A 24,586-nucleotide genomic window follows, 5' to 3' on the forward strand; every position below is an offset into this window, starting at 1 on the left:
TTAGATATAAGCGAATTAGGAGATAAGGGGCAATTGAGGTAAAAGAACAGCCACGATCTTACTGAATCGTGGAGCAGGGACGATGGGTTCAATGGCCTCCTTCTACTTCAGGTCCTAAAGTTGCAATTAAAGAGAATGGGTCATATCTCATTTGTTCCAAGCAATGGCACAAACTGGAATGTTGTTAGTTGCTCAACCTACAAATTTGGCCTGACTGTGCCTGCTTTAACCTGTGCAAGACAAGACCCAGCCGTGGCCGATGCCCCTTTGAGAACTACAGCATGAGTGTTCCCACTTTATTGTCCATCACTGACTATGGTGCTCACATCATCTCTGAAGCATCTGTACTTCCATTGCATCCACATGCCAAGTTCTTCTTAAATTCAGAATTCCTTGATGTAAAATACCCTTTAAAAGCAGGCCGAGTGTTTCCTGGATAGACACAAAATGCTAGAGTAACTCAGCGGGACAGGCAGCATCTCTGGACAGAAGGAATGGGTGACGTTTTGGGTCGAGACTGTGGAACTGACTCGAGGTTTCCCATGTGTATTAAATTGCTTGATATTTTGTACCTGTGGGCCTGAATTGTGCTCTGATAGCTAATTTAAAGTCCTGGGATGGCAGGACTTCCATATGAAGAAAGACTGATAGACTCGGCTTGTACTCGCTAGAATTTAGAAGATTGAGGGGGGGGTCTTATAGAAACGTACAAAATTCTTAAGGGGTTGGACAGGCTAGATGCAGGAAAATTATTCCCAATGTTGGGGAAGTCCAGAACAAGGGGTCACAGTTTAAGGATAAGGGGGAAATCATTTAAGACCGAGAAAAACATTTTTTACACACAGTGGTGAATCTGTGGAATTCTCTGCCACAGAAGGTAGTTGAGGCCAGTTCATTGGCTATATTTAAGAGGGAGTTAGATGTGGTCCTTGTGGCTAAAGGGATCAGGGGGTATGGAGAGCAGGCAGGTATGGGATACTAAGTTGGATGATCAGCCATGATCATAGTGAATGGCGGTGCAGGCTCGAAGGGCCGAATGGCCTACTCCTGCACCTAATTTCTATGTTTCTATCATAGTGAATGGCGGTGCAGGCTCGAAGGGCCGAATGGCCTACTCCTGCACCTATTTTCTACTTGTTCTATGAGACCCTTCTGCAGACCCGAAACGTCACCCATCCCTTCTCTCCAGAGCTGCTGCCTGTCCCGCTGATTTACTCCAGCATTTTGCATCTATCTTCGGTTTAAACCAGCATCTGCAGTTCATTCCTGCACAAACATTCCCTGGGCTCCTCTAAAAATGAGCACGTTGAAGGAGTTTACTTGACCCTTTACAACTGGAGGACATGACAGTTTGTTGGTGTGATCCACAAAAAAGTCTGGGTGAGCAAATCCTGAGGCAATGGAGAAGACTGTGGAAAAACAAATGCAATTGGCTTTAGAGGTTTCCCACGTGTATGAAATTGCTTGATATTTTGTACCTGTGGGCCTGAATTGTGTTCTGATAGCTAATGTAAATAAACGTCACCCCACCATTAATAGCTCAGGGTGGGCTTATCAGCACAAGCTTAGATAAATAAGCCCAGAACAACAAACTCCCAGCAGATAGAAGGATGGAATGTGGAAGAGATAATTTGGGAGCAGCGGGAAAGTCTCAGTGATATGAAGCAGCTGTTGTTTGGCTTTTGTTCATGTTGTGAGCTGCAGATGATTGCTGTTCAAATCGGCCGGACATTCCTCCCGTGTTGGGCTTGGAACGGGCTTCTCCCTCGTAAAACACGTACCCACTGCCACATATCCGTCGCGCACTCATCCATCAACACCAACCATCACAAACACTTGGAACGAACGGGCTGTAGTGCCAGCCGGGATACACAAACATTTGGCCACAGCACATATCGCTGTAGGGTTGCCCTGTATTCACCTAACCCTCCGCCCCAGTAAAAACTCCTCACTCCGTAGTAGAATAGCCCTTAAATCCACACTCACCCTATAGAGTAGAGTTGCTCCTCACACACCCAATCCGACCGTCAATTTGGGCCCAATGCCCATTTGCTCTTCTCCTGTTTACAAGTGCCTGTCATATGGCTCATCCTTCACCAGTGCTATTGCCAAACCCTGGAACTCCCTATGTATCAGCACCATAGTGTACAGTCACCCTTTGGTCTTCAGCAGGTTAATTTAGTTTAGAGATACAGTGCACAAAAAAGGCCCTTCTGCCCACTGTGTCTGTACTGACTGGTGATCCTAACACAATCCTATGCACACTAGAGACAATTTACATTTATACCAAGCCAATTTACCGACAAACCTGTACGTCTTTGGAGTGTGGGAGGAAACCGAAGATCTAAGAGAAAAGCCATGCAGGTCATGGGGAGAACATGCAAACTCCATACAGACAGCACACTTAGTCAGGATCGAACCCGGGTCTCTGGTGCTGTAAAGCAGTAGCTCGACCACTGCGCCACCATGCTGTTCTTCATGAAAATTACAAGGTGGGCATCAAATCCTAGCCGAGCCACTGAAGCCAACAGCACAGGAATGCCTGGAAGACAAGCTTCTCATTTATCCTGGAATCCCTCAAAACATTTTCACCTCAAAAATCACCCGACCTGCTGTTCACCATTCTCTGCCATTTCTATTGAGTTTTGTTTACAAATCACTAGCTCATGAAAAGCTGCGTGTGCATTGATATCATCTGATTGTACTTAAACACCCAAGGTCAAAACTGCTGGAGCTATTCTGGGACAGTAAACAGGCTCCTAAACATACAATGACTCCATTCCCATGTGGCTGGTAAACCTTCACCAGACTAAGAACCTCCACTGGAAAGTTAAAGCCCATTACACTCCATAAGTTACCACACATTAAATTGCAATGACCCCTTGCAAAAATGCAAGTTTTGTTCGTGGAAATGAGAAAATCTTAATTAGTTTATCTTTATGGTTGTTTAAAATTCCACATAAAAGGTAAACAAGTTACAGACCTGGTCTAATTGTTGTGAAGTTCAACACTTTGGAATGGCCTGAATGAATTTCAATGCCCACTGTAATTTCAATGTCACACTGTCCCAGCAACTGGTCCAGGCCTCATCCACCTCCAATTCATTTGGTCTAATTGCTGTTAGTCCTTGCACTGGATTTCCCTTCTCTAATCTTTCCATCTCTCTTACATACTTTTCAATTCTCCGTCTCTGAACAAGTGTTTCTGTCACTGCTCTAATATCACCTTACGTGACATCCCAAGTTTTGGTTGGTAATGCAAGCATAGAATACTAGGCCTCTGCTGCTTGCTCCATCATTAAATATCATGTCCTGTCTCTGTCAGGAGTGTATTGACTACAACAGTCGATTTACAGTATCTTGGGTACTATCAGTGACTAACCATCTGCAGTGGCCTGAGGCGGAGAGATCCAGGGATTCACCACATCTTGGATAAGGAAATTTCTCCTCTTCTCAAAGGTTTATGGCAGACCATCATACTGACTAGTTCTAGATTCTATAACTGCAGGATTGCTGGAGAGTCTGCAGATTCCTTCTCTGTCAGGAATTCCAGGGGGAAGTGATGTCTTTGGTAGTAGGACATTAGCTTTGTGATCTGTAGCCCTTGGAAGATCAGTTCATTGTCCCAGCAGCATGGTGACAAAGGTATAGGATGCTTTGCCACACAACCTTGATTCTGGGCAATTGCAATTTCAGAGCACAACAACATTTCCAGAAGCTGCACATTACAGATTGAAGAACATGTAGCTTGAGCGGCTTTGCACAATGTCATCTCGGCCCCTCAACAGCCTTTGTTTGCTGTGGTTGGCAGGAAGGAGATGAAGTGAAGCTGGCGTAAGGCCACACATGGCCTTCACAGAACATGGACTGATGCTTCCACCCAACCGGGCAGGTCACGCCTCGGGGATCGTGCTGATGATCACATCTCCGGAACACCTCCAGATCTTTGAACCAGACGGCTGTGGTTACGGCTATGAGGAGGATGTCTGCATTGTTACAATCCATCTGGTGTTGTCTAGTGAAAGTCAGTAGCCCAATAACCTCCTAGATTCTGCTCAAGGATCTCTTCACCATCAGACGGGACTTGCTTTCACATCGGCTGAGGTAATAGACGATAGATAATAGGTGTTGTTCCTGCCTGTTCCTGCCTTCTCCCCATATCCCCTGACTCCGCTATTTTTAAGAGCCTTATCTAGCTCTCTCTTGAAAGCATCCAGAGAACCTGCCTCCACTGCCGTCTGAGGCGGAGAATTCCACAGACTCACCACTCTCTGTGAGAAAAAGTGTTTCCTCGTCTCCGTTCTAAATGGCTTACTCCTTATTCTTAGTTGATGGAATCCACCCATTCCATCGACTCTTCAGGTATGGTTGCCCCAATCGTGGGCAAACATCCACTGCTCGGGTTACTGGGCTCTCTCGTAACACCTCAATAACAACTTATTTCTCCCTTTAGAGTTTAGAGACATAGAAACATAGAAAATTGGTGCAGGAGTATGCCATACGGCCCTTCGAGCCAGCACCACCATACAACATGATCATGGCTGATCATCCATAATCAGTACCCCATTCCTGTTTTCTCCCCATATCCCTTGATTCCATTACCCCTGAGAGTTAGATATAACTCTTCTCTTGAAAACATCCAGTGAATTGGCCTCCACTGCCTTCTGTGCAGAGAATTCAATGGGTTCATAATTCTCTGGGTGAAAAGGTTTTTCCTCATCAGTCTTAAATGGCCTACCCCTTATTCTTAAACTGTGACACCTGGTTCTGGACTTGGTGAAACCACACCTGGAGTATTGCGTACAGTTTTGGTCTCCAAATCTGAGGAAGGACATTATTGCCATAGAGGGAGTGCAGAGACGCTTCACCAGACTGATTCCTGGGATGTCAGGACTGTCTTATGAAGAAAGACTGGATAGACTTGGTTTATACTCTTTAGAATTTAGAAGATTGAGAGGGGATCTTATAGAAACGTACAAAATTTCTTAAGGGGTTGGACAGGCTAGATGCAGGAAGATTGTTCCCGATGTTAGGGAAGTCCAGGACAAGGGGTCACAGCTTAAGGATAAGGGGACATCCTTTAAAACCGAGATGAGAAGAACTTTTTTCACGCTGAGAGTGGTGAATCTCTGGAACTCTCTGCCACAGAGGGTAGTTGAGGCCAGTTCATTGGCTATATTTAACAGGGAGTTAGATGTGGCCCTTGTGGCTAAGGGGATCAGGGCGTATGGAGAGAAGGCAGGTACGGGATACTGAGTTGGATGATCAGCCATGATCATATTGAATGGCGGTGCAGGCTCGAAGGGCCGAATGGCCTACTCCTGCACCTAATTTCTATGTTTCTATGTTTCTATGGACTCCCTCAAAATCGGGAACATTTTGCCCGTCCAATCCCTTAAGAATTTTATATGTTTCTATAAGATCCCTTCTCATCCTTCTAAATGCCAGTTAATCCATTCTTTCATCATATATCAGTATCGCCATCCCGGAAATTAACCTGGTGAACCTACGTTGCACTGCCTCAATAGCAAGAATAGCGATGAAACAGGCCCTTCGGCCTACCAAGTCCGTACCGGCCAGCGATCATTTACTCTAGCATTATCCTACACTCTAGGGACAATTTACAATTTTACCAAAGCCAATTAACCCACAATGGAATGTGGGAGGAAACCGGAGCACCCAGAGAAAACCCAGACGATCACAGGGTCCATAGTCTTGGATTGATCCTTGGTCTCTAGCGCTGTAAGGCAGCAACTCTACCACTGCGCCACTGTGCTGTCCCATCTCCTATTTGAACGGACATCAGCTAAGCACGGATCGAAGACGTGGGCCGAAGGGTGGCTTTCCTTACTGACCTGTTCTATGCTCCATGTGTGAGGTGAGATGAGCTGCTTTAATAATTTCAAACACCACTGAGCAGGATGGGGGCCACTGCTGATGGTGCAGCACCACCCGAATGTTTCTTGGCTGAGCCTGGACATCCTGGTTTCCCATCGTCAGACGGATCTAGAGGAATCACTCAGTGTGAAGTGATTTTCTTTCAGTCGTGGTTGCAGCTCTGTAACCTTGACTACCTCAGGGCTCCAGAAAACGAGAAGGCAAGGAGGCCGGGCGGTTATGAGGCAATGAACAGCCCACGCCCAAAACATAAATCTGCCTTTTCTTTCTTCATTATTCGATTTTAATCACCAGGGTGCTGCTGGTTCTCACTTCCCTTCAGATCTGTCGGACTGTTCTCAGAATCTTTGACTTATAAAGGCCTTACTGTGACACAGACAGCTGAGCGCAATCGTGCAGTGAAAATGTTCCGATCTCTGAGCTTGGGGGGAGGGGGGGGGGGGGGGGGGGGGGGGGCAGGGGGCAGGGGGCGTCTATGAAGACCTCAGGAACCTTGTGCCAAGAGTATAAGCAGCAGGATACACGTGACCCAGCGCAGACCAATACTGGGAAGCCTCTGCCTCTGTCAGAATGAGAAACAAAAGACAAAACACGTTCCAAAGATGCCACTGACTACACTGGAGCCGCCGTCGTGACCTTACACCCTCCAGTAGTGTCACGGTTGTGTTTTACAAGGAACATGAGTTCAAAAAGGGCCTTCGCTGTTCAAGGCTTTGCATTCCATTCCATTCCTCAACTCTGGGAATGTTACCAGCCACGGACTCAATTGTTGTGAAGATGCAGCTGCTCATTGGTGTCTCGCAGGGATGGAAAGAAACCATTTACCCCACACGTGATCCAAGAACTATGTGACTCCAGTCCCACACAAGTTGTTGACTTTGTCACATCTAATGAGCTGTGAATGCATTAAAAAAAACACTTTCCAACCAATTGGTTTTTAACTGAACTAGGTCATCCTTTCTCACAACTGCTTAGTCCTGGGACACTCTAATTCTGTTTGCCTGCATTTGGCCTGTACCCATCTAAACCCTTCCTATCTAACTACCTGCCCAAATTCCTTTTACACATTGTCATTGTAGCCACCTCTACCAACTCCTCCGGCAGTTCGTTTCAGATACCCTCCACCCACTGTGTGTAAACCTGCCCCTCTTTACATTTCTGACCTCTCAACTTAAACGAGTGCCTCAAGTTCTAGGCTCTCTTGCCTTGAGAAAAGGACCACCTATCCCATCTTTGCCTCTCATCATTTTATAAACCCCTATAAGGTCCCACTGCAAACTCCTAAATCTGGTGCGAATAAATCCAGCTTCAAACTGCCCTCGCTCCTTGGTGGTTAACATAAAACCCTGGCGATGTTCCTCATCCATGCCCTGCTTTTTTGGGAGGGGATTGATCTGAGATCACCTCCCACCACCAGGTGAGATGTCTCCAAGGGTTTCCATGCCAACTGGTTGCTAAACAGAGTATGTGACATCATCAGCCTCAGGGCCGCTGATCACGTGATCTCACAATGTGCAATGGTCACTGAAGAGAGTTGTACAGCCCTGTGTGTGGACAGACCCATTTTCCGAAGGTCCCCAGAGCTGACGGATCATTTCTGGACCACATATTGTGCCCGAGTCTTGACGGAGTCATCAATATTATCCTAAAGCTGAGGCCAGCTGTTTGCAGGTACAAAAAAAAGCTGATCAACGGGTGCAGCAGCATCTATGGAGCGAAGGAAATAGGCGACGTTTCGGGCCAAAACCCTTTTTCAGTCTGAAGAAGGGTTTTGGCCCGAAACGTCGCCTATTTCCTTCGCTCCATAGATGTTGCTGCACCCGCTGAGTTTCTCCAGCATTTTTGTGTACCTTCAATCTTCCAGCATCTGCAGTTCCTTCTTGAACGCCAGCTGTTTGCAGTTATTTCCTGCCTGGTGTCAGGGTCTGAACTCCGGCGAGGCTGTGGCTGCTCCCCCTCTCCCCCTCTCCCCCTGAGGCCCATGGCTGATCATCCCCCCACCACCCCAGCCCCACTTCCCCACTGATTCCTCAAGTACAGTGGCTGCCAGTAGCCAACTCGTCCAGGTTTTAAATTGCTCGTGGGTGTTTAAAAGTTTTGAGTTTTAAGAGTTTTAGGTATTTTATTGTTTAAAGCATTGTGATGTTTACAGGGATTGTCGATTGTTTGACAGCCTGATATGCTGGGTAAGTGTATTAGCTAGAGACTGGGTCATGGGTAAGGTCAAAGCAGGAGTAGGCTATTTGGCTCCTCGTTCCTTCTTCTGCCATTCAATTAGATCATCGTTGACCTATTAACACAGCACTAATTTCCTTGTGTGGGGCATTATTCTGAGTCCTGGTGCCAGCTTTTGCAAGCATGTCTGCCCCGATGATCTTATGGTGTGATTGAAGCTTGGAGGGCAGCGTGCCAACATGGATGTAGTATAACTGTTGGTCTGGTGTCATTTAGAACCTGACTGGGGAAGGAGCTTCAGTGATTGGGATTATCCTGTCTTATTGAGGGGAGGTGGCAATCCTGTCAACGCTTTGAGGAGGAGGCTTGTCTATCTAGCCCTCTGAGAGGATTCAATTCAACGTGTATCATTGTAAGTCCATTCCAATAACCACATGTGGCATCTCATGGAAAGATTGCAGCTTGCCTTCCCTGTCAGCTTGACATCTGACAAAGGGAGTTAATAATAAACAGCAGGTTGGCACGTTGAGAGGTATTGGAATTGAATTTGACCAGCTGTGGTGAAGTTTAAAGTGTTGGCAAACATCGATCACTGGATCTGAATATTGTGGGTGTCTACGGGAGGTGAAGAGGGATCGCAAAAGATGGGGTTGGCCAGTTGTTGGTCAGCAATGTTGGTGAGTCAGTCAGTAAATGCTGCCTGACTTGCATTGTGGTTCATGCTAATGCACCCAGTTACACAACTCAGCACGTCTAAACACACGCATGCACACACACACACACACACACACATGCACGCACACCCACGCATACACACACATCAAAGGCGATATTCTGTTGTCCGTTCTGGGAGTGTGAATCAGGAAGTGCTGGTTCTCAGTACCACAGGTTCTCCAACTGCTATAATCCCTCCTGGAAACCATGCAGGGAATTTGGAAACCTTTTAAACTCATTAAACTATACTCTTGCGTTGCCTGGTGCAGCTTCTCCGTTCATTGCCAACAAATATTAACCTGCAGAGTGTGCATCTGAGCTGTTATTCCCTCTGCTCAAGATTACCACGGTCGTTCAAGTTAACTGTTGGAACATAGGCACCGATTGTAAAGTTGTAAATATCCCTAGATAATCATCACAAGCCACGGGTTTACTAGAGTCAAGCTATTCAATTGTTTTCCACACACCTGCCAACTCCAGCCAAGCCCACTCTTTCCCACTCAAGCAAGCTGACATGTTTTTTCCATTGACGAACATTCAGGTAGCGGAAACCTACCATAATGTGCAGAGAAAATGTCCTTGTAAATTGTCCCAGTGGAAACCCATCTGTCAAGGTCTATTATCTATTAGGGGATCAGTTTTAACTGTGGAATACATCTCCCGGCCTGGGCCATCTAATTGGGCTGTGATGACTTCCTCTCCTGGTTAACCCATTGCAAGCTGAGCAAGCCCTTCCCCAGTATTCATTGTAATAGGGAGTTTAGAAGAATGTAGGGGGACCTCATTGAAACTTCCAGAATAGTGAAAGGCCTGGATAGAGTGGATGTGGAGAGGATGTATGTTTCCACCAGTGGGAGAGTCGAGCATTAGAGGGCACAGCCTCAGAATAAAAGGACTTACCTTTGGAAAGGAGATGAGGAATTTCTTTAGTCAAAAGGTGGTGAATCTGTGGAATTCATTGCCACAGACGGCTGTGAAGGCTAAGTCATTGGGTATTTTTAAGACGGAGCTTGACAGGTTCTTGATTAGTAAGTGTGTCAGGGGTTAGAGGGAGAAGACAAGAGAATGGTCGAGAGAGAAAGATAGATCCGCCATGGTTGAATGGCGGAGTAGACTCAGTGGGCCGAATGACCTCATTCTGCTCCTATGACTCATGAACTTATGAAAGACATTAGACTGCAGTTGTACAGTGAGACCACACATGGGTACAGCACACAGTTTAAGTCTCCTTACTTAAGGAAGGATTTACTTGTTGAGGTTGGTCCTGAGCAGCTGCACAACTCCTTGGCCAACGATCAGATACCAGGCACACACAGCGAGTCAACTGCTGCAGGAAGATCAGCTCGCTCAAAGATCCACTTTGCTCTGGCCACAGCTTATCAATCTTCCAGTGTACGGAGTGACTGAATCTGTGGAATTCATTGCCATAGACGGCTGTGAAGGCCAAGTCATTGGGTATTTTTAACTGTGAATGAATGTTACAAATGACACATTCCAGGCTACAAGGGTACGTGTCTCTCGAACGCTTCACAGAGGAGAAATAAGTGGCCTTGATGCATTGTTAATTGACTTGATGGTAAAATGAACATGAATAGAGACACATGCACTCATTCTGTTGTACTTCCAGTGTACATTTTTTTAATGAATAAAGGTTTATTTTTGAAACAAATGAATTTAGTTGGTGCGCAGGCAGAGCAGCAACATTCACCAAACTGATGTGTAGGGAGGAACTGCAGATGCTGGTTTACACTGAAGATAGACACAAAATGTTGGAATGACTCAGTTGGACAGGCAGCATCTCTGGAGCGAAGGAATGGGTGATGTTTCGGGTCGAGAACCTTCTTCAGACTTCAGTCTCGACCCGAAACGTCACCCAGTCCTTCTCCCCAGAGATGCTGCCTGTCCTGCTGAGTTGTTCCAGCATTTTGTGTCTATCTTCACCAGACTGATGCCTGGGATACGCCAGTTCTGTTATGAGAAGGTCAGGCCGGGTGGGCCTGGTGGGTGTGGGTGTCTTGAGTCTGTGCCAGGAGACTTACCTTCAGGTGTTGCAGCTGCCGGCGCTCATCCTCTAGCTCCCGCTTTGTGTTCTCGATCTCCACCTGCCGCTTCCTCTTCTCCTGGGGACAAGGGATAGGAACCGATTAGTTTGGAGCAACTTTCCTTCCCCTTCCTCGAGATCTGCCCACCCCACCTCTCCGCCAGCAAAGTGTATGGATAAATTGCTCAAGTATATAGATTGGGTTATGCAGGGTACGTTTCTAGATACTACTTGATGACGAGATCCAGTGTGCAACATTGGCAGTGTGAAGTGCAGACGGAGTTGATGGAGAACAGGCTGGTTTGTGTGATGGACTGGGCTACAGCCACAACTCCCTGCAATTTCCTGTGGGCGGGAATAGCTGTTCCCGGATGAGCTGCAATGAATCTTGATAGGATGCTTTGTAAGGTTCATCTGGAGAAGTTGTTAAGAGTCATTGGAGACATATTGAACTTCCTAAGACTTCTGAGGAAGAGGAGGTGTTGGTATGCTTGGCCATAGCTTCAATGAGGTTGGTCCAGGACAGATTATTGGTGATATATATGCCAAGGAACGACCATCTCCACTTCAGCAACCTTGATGCTGACAGGGGCAAGTACTCCATAATACTGGGCAGATGTGAGGTTCCCTCTTTCATTACTCCAGGTATTGTCAGTTCAAGGCTAGGCTAGTTTGGCCTGGGATCCTCAATTACGTTAGCGAGTTGTGGGAGGTTGGTGGGCAGCTCATGTGTGTTCAAATTCCCAGGGCTCAGTAGTGGCCTCACTGGCAATATGGAGTTAGGGCTGCTCTTCACAAACAGCAAGGTCACACACGTCTGTCCTTCCCCTCCCTCCTTATCCTGATAAGAGTATCCTGCCTGCCAACAGAGTGGTGTGTCCTTCAAACCATAGAAGCCGTGGTCCCAATAATGTGCTAGGAGCCAAGTTGCCCGCTTAGGTCAGGTTAAGATGCTGCCTATTGAGTGGGACCTCTGTCCGTTGTACTTGTGTAATGGCTTGACTGTACTGATAGACAGTCTAATCTGAAAGTGCAGCATGCAAACAAGATTTTTCACTGATCTCGGTACACGGGACGATAATAAACCAATACACTTTACACCTTCCTACGAGGGTTTCCTCGGGGTCTCTGTTTTGCTCCAACATCCCAAAGATGTGTAGGTTACTAATGTCCCTGTCCCACTTAGGAAACATGAATGGAAACCTCTGGAGACTTTGAGCCCCACCCAAGGTTTCCGTGCGGTTCCCGGAGGTTTTTGTCAGTCTCCCTACCTGCTTCCACTACCTGCAACCTCCGGCAACCACCTGCAACCTCCGGGAACCGCACGGAAACCTTGGGTGGGGCGCAAAGTCTCCAGAGGTTTCCGTTCAGGTTTCCTAAGTGGGACGGGGGCATAAGCTATTTGTCTACTGTAAACTACCCTGATATGTAGAATCTGGGGAAAGGTGATCAAAGTGTAGGTGGAATAAAAAAGGGTTAATATAGGATTAGTCCTTGCTGCTCTTGCAGACTTGGTGGGCTGAAGGGCTTGTTTCTATGCAACATCTCTTTAATACTGTAGACCTTAATGCAGGTGGTATCAGAGGCTGAGAGCAAGCGTGATTAGTTTTGCATACATTGCATACACTTTCCTGTTGAGAGGAGTGAATAAAATCACCTCCTCAATGCACCCCACCCCTTCCTTTTTTATTACAGCAAAGGAAGTGGCCGATCAAGATTTGGATAAAAAATGCTTTAAAATATTTTTCAGTCAGTGAGAAACGAGGAATTGTGGAGGAGTTGAGATGTGGCGGTGGCTGGCAGCAGAAACAACCTGAAAGCAGAATGAAACATTCACCTTTCTCAACAGGGCAGGAGTCCAAGAGGAGGAAGTCAGGCTGAACCAAGTTGGGCCCAAAGTGCGGGACTCACACAGAGCTCCGTGCTTGGTCTGGCACAGCATGGAAGGTCTCAGAGTCTCTGGAGACCAATGTCCAGACTTGTTGCCAATGACTCTGGGATGCAAAGGGTTAAGTTCATACAGGACACATAAAACTGATTTATGTTACTGGACCATTCAAGGGGGATGAGTAATGTCGGTGAGGTGGTTCTCATGGTAAAAAGCAAGTGCAGAAAATAAATTCCCCAGGTGGAGGGAGTTAGAGGAAGTATGGATACTTTTAAAATTCAGGACAGACACTGTTCCATCCACGGAGTGTTGAAAATCCGTAAGTGAATCCCACCATGGGACATGGAGGCTCAGAGATGACAATGTTCTTGAGAGAGAAGTCATAGAATCTGTCGGTTAAGGGAAACAAAGAATAAATGGCCTGAAATCCTGCCCAGCTATTCTCTGACAGAATGACAGGACAGACCTGAGGGGCTGAATGGCTTCTTCGGGTTCCTATGGTTCCAAAGGGAGGCAGGAAAAAAAAACCTCTGAGGAGATTGAGCTATCAGAGTTCAGCGACATAGCATAGAAACAGTCCCTTTGGCCCATCGAGTCCCCGCCGACCATCAATCACCCGTTCACACTAGTTCTATGTTATTCAACTTTCTCATCCACCACCGACACAGTAGAGACTAGTTTTACGGAGGCCAATTAACCTATGAATCCGCACGTCTTTGGGACGTGAGAGGTAAAGGGAGCACCCGAGTAAATCCATGCGGTTATCGGGAGAACGTGCAAACTTCACACAGACAGTACACAAGGTCAGGATTGAACTTGGGTCTCTGGTTCAGCTGTGAGGACAATAGTTCTTTTTTGCAGAGTGAGTGTCCTGACCATGGAACCACTGGCTGAGAGGGAACCTGGACCACCTGAATAACAGCAATGACACTGCAAAATCAAAGCTTTAAAACACCGCTGCATCAATTCCAACCGCATTAGCTGGTGTGATGACAATAATCCAGTGTTTAAATTCTCTCAACACCATAGATCTGATTCACGAGAGTTGATAGAAACTATTGAATTGAGAGCTCCTCAATATTTTAAAACTCAGAAGAACGCTGAAGTATAGAATTGGTGTCCATTACTGTTGGAAGTTAACTTTGAAAGAAACATGAGCATGTTACTAAACGTTATAATATTTCAATAGATAGACAGCATTATTCTAGATGATCTTCTTTCCTAACCATTCCACTCCCCTTCCCCTCCTGCCCCAGTTGTTTCAATTAACTATAAAGCACCTTCACCTTTGTCCTTTAATGTCACTGCAGAAGAAAGAGTATTTAATAGTTGCATGAGTAGGAAGTGCCTTCTGTAACTAAGCACAGTACCAATGTTTGGTTATTGAGGTTCAGTGCAACATCCAGGGGTCTGGTCGTGCAGAGTAGATCCATACAAATCCCATCACTGCCAGGGGCCTGGGTCATGAGGAAGGTCCAGAGAAGGAGCCAGGTGTCGCAGCTTAATGGCAGGTCAGCTTATGACCAAATGGCTCAGGAACTGTCCCAAAGCCAAATTGACACTTTGTCTCTATGTCGGGTTCTGAAAGGGCACCTGTACAATAATTAATTTTCTTGCGAAATGTAAATTAGGAGCTTTTGAAAAACCTTGCTCCAACATTAATTCACTCTGAGAAGCTGTGTGCATGTTGGCCGAGTGTTCAGGTTGGTCAGGAGGACGGAATTTAAAACCCCTTTTGGGGGCAAGTTGGGCCAAGTATGGCGATGATGCCTCAGAACATTGTCCTTGGGTCTCTAGGTTTGATATCAAAAACAGCCACAAGGTAGACCTTTGCAACTATTAGCCTGGTGACTATTAGCGTGTTGGTCCCAGGAGAGGATCTACTATGATCCACTACAATCGTTCCACTATTTTAAATCTGTATTCCATTTGTAAATCTACTAGGATTTCTATAATGCTGTAACACTATATTCTGCACTCTGGTCATTTTCACTTTACACTGCCTGTTGTACTTGTGCATGGCTTGATTGTACTCGTGTATAGAATGATTTGGTTTGACCGGATAACACACAAACAAAGCTTTTCACTGTATAATCGTAAATGTGACAATAATAAACAATACAATACTACAAGTGGCACAGGAGAGCGGATATCCTGTAGAAGTAACTCTGGTAAATTCCACCAAACATAAGCTTGAAAGGAGATCTCAGGACAAGAAGAAATAAAAATCTCCTCTGGGACTGAGGCTCGGTATTTTACCAACCCAAGTGTGGGAGTGAATGGAAGGAGAGGCCAGGCCCACAAGCCTGCAGCCAGTTCTGGTCTCAACTACAACAGACATGCTGGGGATTGTGTGGTAAGGTTTACTAGGATGATGACAGAAATGGCAAATTAGCTGCTCTCTGAACAAATGGGCCCCTCATCACCAGTTTAGAACACAAGTTGTTTTCAAAAGGTACAGGATTTTCCAAACTTGCATACTGCGGTGATAACATTTTTTCTATAATTGTTCTATCATCTATCAAAAACCATTCAGCCGAAAATCTGTAATTGAATCCAAATTGTAACTAAGGTAATGAAACAGTAGTTAGTTGACCCTAACTTGATAGAGATATAAATGAGAATTTGTCAAGAATGAAATGGCACATATTGAGACCGTGCAATTTTCTTATGGAAGAGGAAAATGTGAATGATACAAAACAAAAAGAACTGAGTTCTGGAGTAATTCCGGAGGTCAGGTAGCATCTCTGGAGAACATGGATAGGTGACGTTTCGGGTCAAGACCTTTCTGCAGACTGATTGTGGGGGGGGGGGGGGGGGGGGGGGGGGGGGGGGGGGGGGGGGGGGGGGGGGGGGGGGGGGGGGGGGGGGGGGGAAGAAAGCTGGAAAATGCTAAGAATTGCTTTGTGCTCATAAACAAAGACAAAAAAGAGTTAAACAAAAATGTTGCCATAAATTAGCAATAGATAATTCCGAGGAAACTCCAGCAAGTACTGCACACAATCAGAGGAAACCAAGGTCTTACTTAGAACAACTAAAAGGTGAACAGGAAAGAGGTCTACGGATGGAAATGGGAACAGCAGAGACTTTTCAGCTGCATTCATCATGAAAGACTGACATGGATCATAAGATGAACTTTAGAAGAGATCCTTGACTGTAGTGGAGATGCTCTGTCTACTTTTCACACGTTGACTGTGACCTTATAAATAATTTAATTGTGCTGTTGTGCCATTTTTTTTTTGCTATTAAAACAAATGCAGAAATTGTGTCAGGCTGTGAATCCTGAAAGGAGATTTAGGTGTTTGTTGCTCCAAATGAGAGCCACTTCAGGGTCTTAGAAGGAATGAGACAAGGCTGTATGAACCCTTGATTGTGTTATCACCGGTTGGCAGGGGTCTCTTCCCTTAAGCTGGTGGGATAAACGGTTTCATGTTATGGGAAAATCGGCAAGACAGAGCCCAGGAAAAACAATTGCATGTCAATTTGCAAGAATTCAACAGTAACTGGGATCCTCATAGGGCAGAGATTCCCCGCACGGACACGTGTAGAGAAGAACTGATCAGGACATTGAACTTTTTTTTGGTGAAGCAGTTGCTATTTCAGATCAGAGACTAAACCTGAGTCATCCAACTAAACCTCGAGTTCAGCAAACTCTGGCGTCCTTTCAACCAGCTGGCCTGAACGAATGCACCTCCTAACAGATGCTCACCATGTAGTTACACGGCCTTGTATCTCCCCATTCTTCCCACTTGTACGTTAACAATAGCTTTTATACTTAATTCCCCAAATGATGGAGGCAAGTATGCTGCATGCCTTCTTTCCCACTCTATTTGTTTCACCAATTTCAGGCAGCTATGAACTTGAACCCCAAGATCCCTCTGTACATCAATGTGTCTAAGGATCTGCCATTTACTGTATATTTTCCTCTTACATTTGACCTCTGAAAGTTCAACACCTCATATCATCCCAGATTAAACCCCGCGTGCTATTTCGCTGCCCACCATTAACAACTGATCTATATCCTTTAACGAGCGTCTTCATCATTCACAACTCCACCAATTTTTGGTAATTAATATCCCCAGGTTTCATGCACCTGCCCCTGGGCCACCACTCAAGCTCACCCTCCGGCAGGACGCGCACATTGTGGAGTACATGGGTACGGATTGGAAGGGGGGGGGGGGGGGGGGTTGGTACATTGCACAGCCTGTAGCTGTCTGCACTCTATCACCATCTGCAGATGGACATCCCACAAGGCAGCAGGCCACTGCTCTCCCACTCTGCTCCCTGGAATAAAGTACGACAGACCTGCCCGATAATTGACCCACAGCTGAGCAAAGCCGTGAGAGATAGCAAGACTCAAGAAGACTAAAGTCCTGCCTCCCCCTGCACTCACAGCCAGCTTATTATTTTATTGCTTATTATGCACACAAATATAGTCTCATTGTGTGGGGTGACCTTCCACTCTTACCGATTACTTTGTTAGGCGCAGGCACACAAAATGGATGGAGGAGATGGTGCCAGAAACAAAGTAATTCTGTTGAGTGGGGTTATCAGTCATGCTAATGTTTGCCAGTGGATAGATTGCTTGGTCTTAACCTTGATTAACGCTGATCAGGAATGCTGACTCATTGAAGCATAGCATCATGCAGGCCTATCTCTGTTTCCCTGTCTGCGATGAGCCGTTAGCATCTAAGGCAATATCCTCCTCTGTGCCCTCCCCAGAGCAGCTGCAAACTTCCCGTAGTGCCGTGACCAGAACGTTACACACTATTCCAGCTACAATTTCCTATAAACTAATGTTTTATGAAACTGTACTGTAAGCTTCCCGATCCCATAGTTTAAGGTCTAACAACTGAAGGCAGGTTCCCTCATATGGATTTTTCATCAGCTTATCCACCCATGAGGCCACTTTCAGGGATCCTTGCACTTTTACACTGAGGCCCTCCTTGTCTTTGTATGCTGAGTCCCCCTGCCCCTTGTACACAGAGATCCCCCTGCTCCTTGTACACTGAGGTTCCTATGCTTCTTGTACACTGAGATTGAGGTTGAGTTTAGTTCATTGTCATGTGCACCAAGGTACAGTGAAAAGGTTTTGTTGCGTGCTAACCAGTCAGCGGAAAACAATACATGATTACAATCGAGTCATTCACAGCGTACTGATACATAATAAAGGGAGTAGAGATTTAAAAGAGTGGAGCAATTGTAATGCATGATTGAAGATCCACTTCTGTGACTAGCACATAAAGAGTCGTCTGGGTTGAGCGCCATCTTGGATTGGTACACTGAGGTCCCTATGCTCCTTGTACTCAGAGATCCCGCCGCTCCTTGTGCAATGAGGTCTCCCTGCTCATTGTATACTGGGGTCCCTCTGCTCTTTGTACACTGAGGTCCCTGTGCTCCTGAATACTCCCTCAGGCCTGACCATTCATTTGTTGTATTTTGGGTAGAACACTCTTGCCACAGAGGCAGAGCAATGTGGATTTGTTCATACTATCCCTGGAACAATAGGCTTGATCTAAGAGGAGAGATTGTACAAGATGGTGCTGATCTCTTTGTCTGGAGAGCTGAGTGAAAATTAATCCTGTATTTAAAACTCTAAAAGGACTCAGCAGAGTGAATCCTGAAGGGCGGCTTCCTCTGGCTGGAGTCTTTGGCCAGTCTTAGTCTGGAGAGGAATGTATTCACTCAGACGGTTGTGAATCTTGGCAATGTTCTACGGCAGGGAGCAGTGGGTGTCCATTTCTGGAGTCCACCCAAGCCTGAGAACAATAGGTCTTTGAGTTCTTAGTGAAACAACAAATCAGGGGATTGGGCTGAATGTGAACCTGAGCACAAGAATTAACCCTGATCTGTGAAAAGAGAAACAGAGCAAAGGTTTTGGGATGAAGACTCCTTGCAAGAACTGGGAAGCAGAGAAAACAAGTTGGTTTTAATTGCAGAGAGGACAGGAGAAGGGATGGATAAAATGGCCGCTGACCAGGTGGGGTGTATCACCATGACAACATCAGCCTCATCCTATCAGCGATATATATCTTCCCTTTCTCCTATCCATCTCTTCCCCACCCTCTCTGCAATTTAAATCTAACTTGTTTTCTCACATTTCAAGAGAGACCTAGATAGGGCTCTTAAAAATAGCGGAGTCAGGGGATATGGGGCGAAGGCAGGAACGGGGTACTGATTGGGGATGATCAGCCATGATCACATTGAATGGCGGTGCTGGCTCAAAGGTCCAAATGGCCTACTCGTGCACCTATTGTCTATTGTCTATTTCCAGTTCCTATGAAGTTTTTCTACTTGAAATGCCCCTTTGTTTCTCTCTCCACAGATGCTGCCTGACTTGCATTTCATTTTCTTTTAGATTCTAGCACCTGTCATTTTATTTACTGATTTTGCCCTGATCCCATTGAATGACAGAGCAGACAAGAGGGGTAATCAGTCTGAAGAAGGGTTTCGGCCCGAAACGTTACCTATTTCCTTCGCTCCATAGATGCTGCTGCACCCGCTGAGTTTCTCCAGCATTTTTGTGTACCTTCGAGGAATCACCTACTTAGTTTAGTTTAGTTTAGAGATACAGAACGGAAACAGGCCTTTCAGCCCACCGAGTCCATACCGACCAGCGATCCCCGTACATTAACACTATCCTACACACACTAGAGATAATTTTACATTAATACCAAGCCAATTAACCTGCAGACCTGTCTTTGGAGTGTGGGAGGAAACCGATCTTGGAGAAAACTCACACAGTCACGAAGAGGACGTGCAAACTCCGTATAGTCGGGATCGAACCATGGTCTCTGGCACTGTAAGCATTAGGAAGCATTTATTGCGCCACCGTACTGCCCAATAATTAATTTGTTTTCATTAGTTCATGGAATTGACAAGGGCAGCATTTATTGCCTGTCACAAACAGCCCATGAGAGGGCAGCGCCCAACTATTCTTTCCTGGCTGTTGGTCCTGCGACACTGGACCTGGCAATGCCCAGCTCGGGGGAGGAGAGGGTATCAGGCTTTCAGGATGTGGGCACCTTCCTCAGAACCCGCAGCCATTGTCTGTTGCTTGGGCACGAGAAGGCAGTGATTGGTGACTTCAGAGGAAAAGTCAGAATCAACTGCCTTGAGGTGGGACTGGAGTCACAGAAGAGGAAAGATTGAATAATGATCGACTGGTCCATTAAAGGGCTCGTCCTACTTGGCGAGTTTTTTCGGCGACTGCCGGCATCATTAACTGACGTATCCGGTCACCGAAAAAGTTGCGGTGTGATGCGGCGTGATGACGCATTGACCTCAAGTGTTACCTCAAGTGCCGCAACTTTTTTTTGCCGCCGCTGGATTTTGAAATGTTCAAAATCTTTCGGCGACCCTGATACATCAGTCAATGACACTGGCAGTTGCTGAAAAAATTGGCAAGTGGGACAGGCCCTCTAGGGCGAGTCATAGAACATGGACGTAGAATAGTACAGCATAGGAACAGGTCCTTCAGCCCACAATGTCCATGCCGAACATGACGTTAATGTAAACTGCACACTTTAAATCCTATGTTATTCAAATCCCTGTCTATTCAGGTGTCTGCCTAAATGCCTGGGTTCCTGGAGCTGTGAGGCAGTGGCACTACCTGCTGTGCCACTGTGCAGCGCTTATTGTTACAATCACAACGTTTATGAATAAGGTATATTTTTGCATTAAAAGGCTAGTAGACTAGTGAATCCTCCGCCCCCCTTTCCACAGAGGATGCCAGGGTCTCTCTGGTTATGGACCATCTTGGAGAACGTTACTGGATTAGTAAACTGAGAGGCAGTCAGCGTTCCTTGGAAGCAAAAATAAAATCACTTTTTCTTTTCTCGTAAAGCGATTAGGTGTAAGTTAATGATGTAAAATATCTTTTCCTTTCTGCAGTCAGCCAGTGGAAGCCAACACCAACCAATTGATGTTCGGAGTTCTACGATAAGATTTATGTGACCGGAATTCACTCAAAGAATCCCACAAGAGACACAAACAATGAGCAGCTGAGAGGATTTCCTCCGCAGCCTTTTCTTGGAACCGTCTCACGGAGCGGCTGCCTGTGCACAGCTTTCCACCGTGGGCCACAGTCCTCACCAGCAAATCTTTTAATTACATTAGCAATTTAAATTGTTCTTGCAATATAAACTTTACTCAGTTGAGCTAGTGTGCTGGCAACCTTGGGATTTAAGAGGATATTGCAACGATGATGGTGCTTCTTAAATAATTTACTGGATGTAAAGTGCTGGGTCCTGGGGCCGTGACTAGACATGTAGGCGTGTTGGTTCTCTGATGCTCGCTGAAGTTCACCAACGCTGCCACTAGATCTTTGCCTATTCGGCAAAGTGGCATCGAAACATAGAAACATAGAAAATAGGTGCAGGAGTAGCCTGCACCGCCATTCAATCTGATCATGGCTGATAATTCAACTCAGTATCCCATCCCTGCCTTCTCTCCATACCCCCTGATCCCTTTAGCCACAAGGGCCACATCTAACTCCCTCTTAAATATAGCCAATGAACTGGCCTCAACTACATTCTGTGGCAGAGAATTCCACAGATTCACCACTCTAAAAAATGATTTTCTCATCTCGGTCCTAAAAGACTTCCCTCTTATCCTTAAACTGTGACTCCCTAGTTCTGGACTTCCCCAACATCGGGAATAGATTCAGATTCAATTTTAATTGTCATTGTCAGTGTACAGTACAGAGACAACAAAATGCATTGGTGGAATAATCTTCCTGCATCTAGCCTGTCCAATCCCTTAATAATTTTGTAAGTTTCTATAAGATCCCCCCTCAATCTTCTGAGGTATTACCTCAGTGGCCATGGAACCCAGCTTGGCAAGGCCCTCCCTCCGACTCTACCAGCCTCTGTTTGCCGGCACAGTTCATGGGATCATGGACTGGAGTGCTTGCCTCCCACAAGGTGTTGAGGCAATCTACGGTGCCCAGGCCAAGATCAAAGCAGCTTTACTGGTCAATCATGTCTAACATTGTCCTGGCAGTGTCATTGGGGTTTTATATCGTTATAGCCATAGAATTATACAGAATAGAAACAAGCTCCTTGGCCAACTTGTCCATGCCAACTAGGGTGCTTATCTGAGCTAGGCCCATTCGCCCCTATTTGGCACATATCCATCTAAACCTTTCCTATCCACATATCTCTCCAATTGTCTATTAAACATGGTATATGTACCTTCCCTTATCGCTTCCTCAGGCAGTTCCTATAATTAACCTACCAACCTCTATGTGAAAAACTTGTTGCTCAAGTCCCCTTTAAATCTCCTCCTCTCCTCCCCTCTTCTCTCCTCACCTCTCAATTTCTTTCCCCTCCATTCCTCTCCTCTCCACTCCTCTCCTCCGCTCTCTTCCCTCCCTCTCCCTCTCTCCCCTCCCCTCAAATCCAGCACCAAAGATAATTGTAATATGGTGGAAGTGAGAGAGTCCTCTCTCCTCTCCCCTCCGTTCCCCTCTCCTCCCATTTCCTCTCCTCCCTTCTCTCCTCACCTCTGCTCACCTCTCCTCTCCTCCCCTCTCCTCCCCTGTCCTCCCCTCACCTCTCCTCCTCTCCACTACTCTACTCTACTCTCCTCCCCTCCCCTCTCCTCCCATTTCTTCTCCTCTCCTGTCTCCTCTCCTCCCCTCTCCTCCCCTCCTCCCACCTCCCCTCCTTCTCCCTCTCATCCCCTCAAATCCAGCACCAAAGATAATTTTAATGTGGCGATGGGAGAATGTCCTCTCCCTCCTCCTATCCTCTCCTCTCCTCTCCTCCCCTCCCCTCTCCTCTCCTCCTTCTCACGTCTCCTCTCCTCTCCTCTCCTCTCCTCCCTCTCCTCTCCTCTCCTCTCCTCTCCTCTCCTCTCCTCTCCTCTCCTCTCCTCTCCCTCCTCTCCTCTCCTCCTCTCCTCCTCCCCCCCCCCTTCCCTGTGTCGCCACTTTCAGGGAACTTGCTCCCTGAGGTCTCTCTATTCAACAACATTTCCCAGGGAGCTGTGTATGTCCTGCTCTGGTTTATCTTTCCAAACTGCTTCACTTTGCTCATGTCTGTGATACATTCCATCGGCCATTTTTTGGCTACTTTCCCAGTTCCCTGCAAGAGATTGTTCCACATGCCTCGTTTTAGCTGATCTCCCCCCCCCCCCCCCCTCACCCCCCACTTCAGTCTTGTAAATTCATCCCCTCGTTTGAGTTTTTCCCACGAGTGGGAAAGTGAATTTTGTATTAAATGTTGTACCCTTTATCATTTATCTGTACATTATAGAAGGCATAATTGTAATCATGCACAGTATTGTCTTTGATTGGACAGCATGCAACATAAAGCTCTTCACTGTACCTTGGTACACGTGACAATAATAAACTAAACTTAACTAAACTAGACTCTAATACTAGAGCACTGAGTATTCACTCGCTGAGTCATCTTCTTTTTGCGTATGGCGTGCACAGCCTAAAGTTGTAGGACAACCTCTTCTATTTGATCTTATTTGATTGTGCACACCAGGTTGATTGCATTCGCTGTACCAGGGCGGACCACGTGAAGGTTGCAATCTCCCACCCAAGTCGCTGAGTGATTGGGACAGGATGTGGGGTAAAGGGTGACCCAGGCATTAAAAGCACAGGATGGATGAAAAGCAGGCCTTTGCTGGTGGGTCATGTACCTGAACCCTCCACCTTCACCAGGCAACATGTCATTTCATCCCAGTTATAATATTTTTATCATCAATGATCTGCAATTCATGAATAATGTTTTAGCGTGTTGTGAGTCAAAGTGCCTACGATGCTGCTGTGAGCGACAATTTCATTGTACCTGTACCTCACTGTAGACTCTTTACTGAAACAGTGTGGAAACAGGCCCTTCGGCCCACCGAGTCTGCGCTGACCAGCGGTCACCCCCTACACTAGCACTATCCTACACACTAGTGCCAATTTTACAAATCGCCAAAGCCAATTAACCTACAAACCTTGGGATCTTGGAGGAAATCGAAGCACCCGGAGAAAACCCACGCGGTCACAGGGAGAACATACAAACTCCGCACAGATAGTACCTGTAGTCAGGCTCAAACCCGGGTCTCTGTCAGGCAGCAACTCTACCGCTGCGCCACCGTGACAGGAGAGAATGAATTCAACTTGACTTGACGTGGCTTGAATAGTTTTAACGATGAGGGATTACATTGACTTGGAGAGATTGGACAAGCTGCATCAGTCTCCTCGAAAAAGGAAAAGAGGAAATTTGGTATTTAAATCATGAAAGTTTTAAATAAAGGAAATCAAAAAGAAACTAATGGATGATGGTATGATAGCTAAAGGCCACAAATTGAAGATGTTCGGCCAAGGGAACCAACGTTCGATGGGAAACTTTCCGTTACACAATGAGTAGTCGGGCTTTGGAATGCATTGCCTGATATTGTGATTGATAAAAATTCAATTGGTAGCTTTCAGAAGGAAGTTGCATGCACCTCAAGGAAAAAATAGCCTTGGTGTGGTACTAACTGGATTGCTTTGATAGATTCCAATGGCGCGACCGTGCCAACTCTCTGCAGCTTCTCAGCAGTTACGCTGAGGGCTTTGGGCACTGAACCTGCTTCACATAGAATCCTGCATAAGTTCCGTGCTTCCATCATTTCAAGGGAAAGGAGCGGCTTCAAGGCAGAGAGGTAAGTTTCAGGTAGTTTACATTGTTCAAACTAATTGAAGCACACTTATCCGTTAACTAAAATTATTTAAATAAATGTAATTGTTTATCTGAAGACGGGTCTCAACCCAAAACGCCACCTATCCCTTTTCTCCAGAGATGCTGCTTGATCGCACTGAATTGCACTAGAATTTCGTGTCTATCATCAGTGTATACCAGCATCTACAGTGCCTTCCCACACATT

The 24,586-nt window shown here is 46.2% G+C and overlaps 1 protein-coding gene across 1 annotated transcript in view; it reads right to left on the bottom strand.

Moving 5' to 3' along the window:
* palm1a (paralemmin 1a) overlaps positions 1–24,586 on the bottom strand; it is a 133,837-nt gene that overhangs the window by 55,223 nt on the left and 54,028 nt on the right. The window contains exon 3 of the mRNA XM_055658752.1: positions 10,826–10,906. Coding sequence (XP_055514727.1) covers positions 10,826–10,906 — 81 coding nt within the window. The remainder of the gene's footprint in view (positions 1–10,825; positions 10,907–24,586) is intronic.

Source organism: Leucoraja erinacea, chromosome 29 (assembly GCF_028641065.1).
Source record: "Leucoraja erinacea ecotype New England chromosome 29, Leri_hhj_1, whole genome shotgun sequence".
NCBI lineage: Eukaryota > Metazoa > Chordata > Chondrichthyes > Rajiformes > Rajidae > Leucoraja > Leucoraja erinaceus.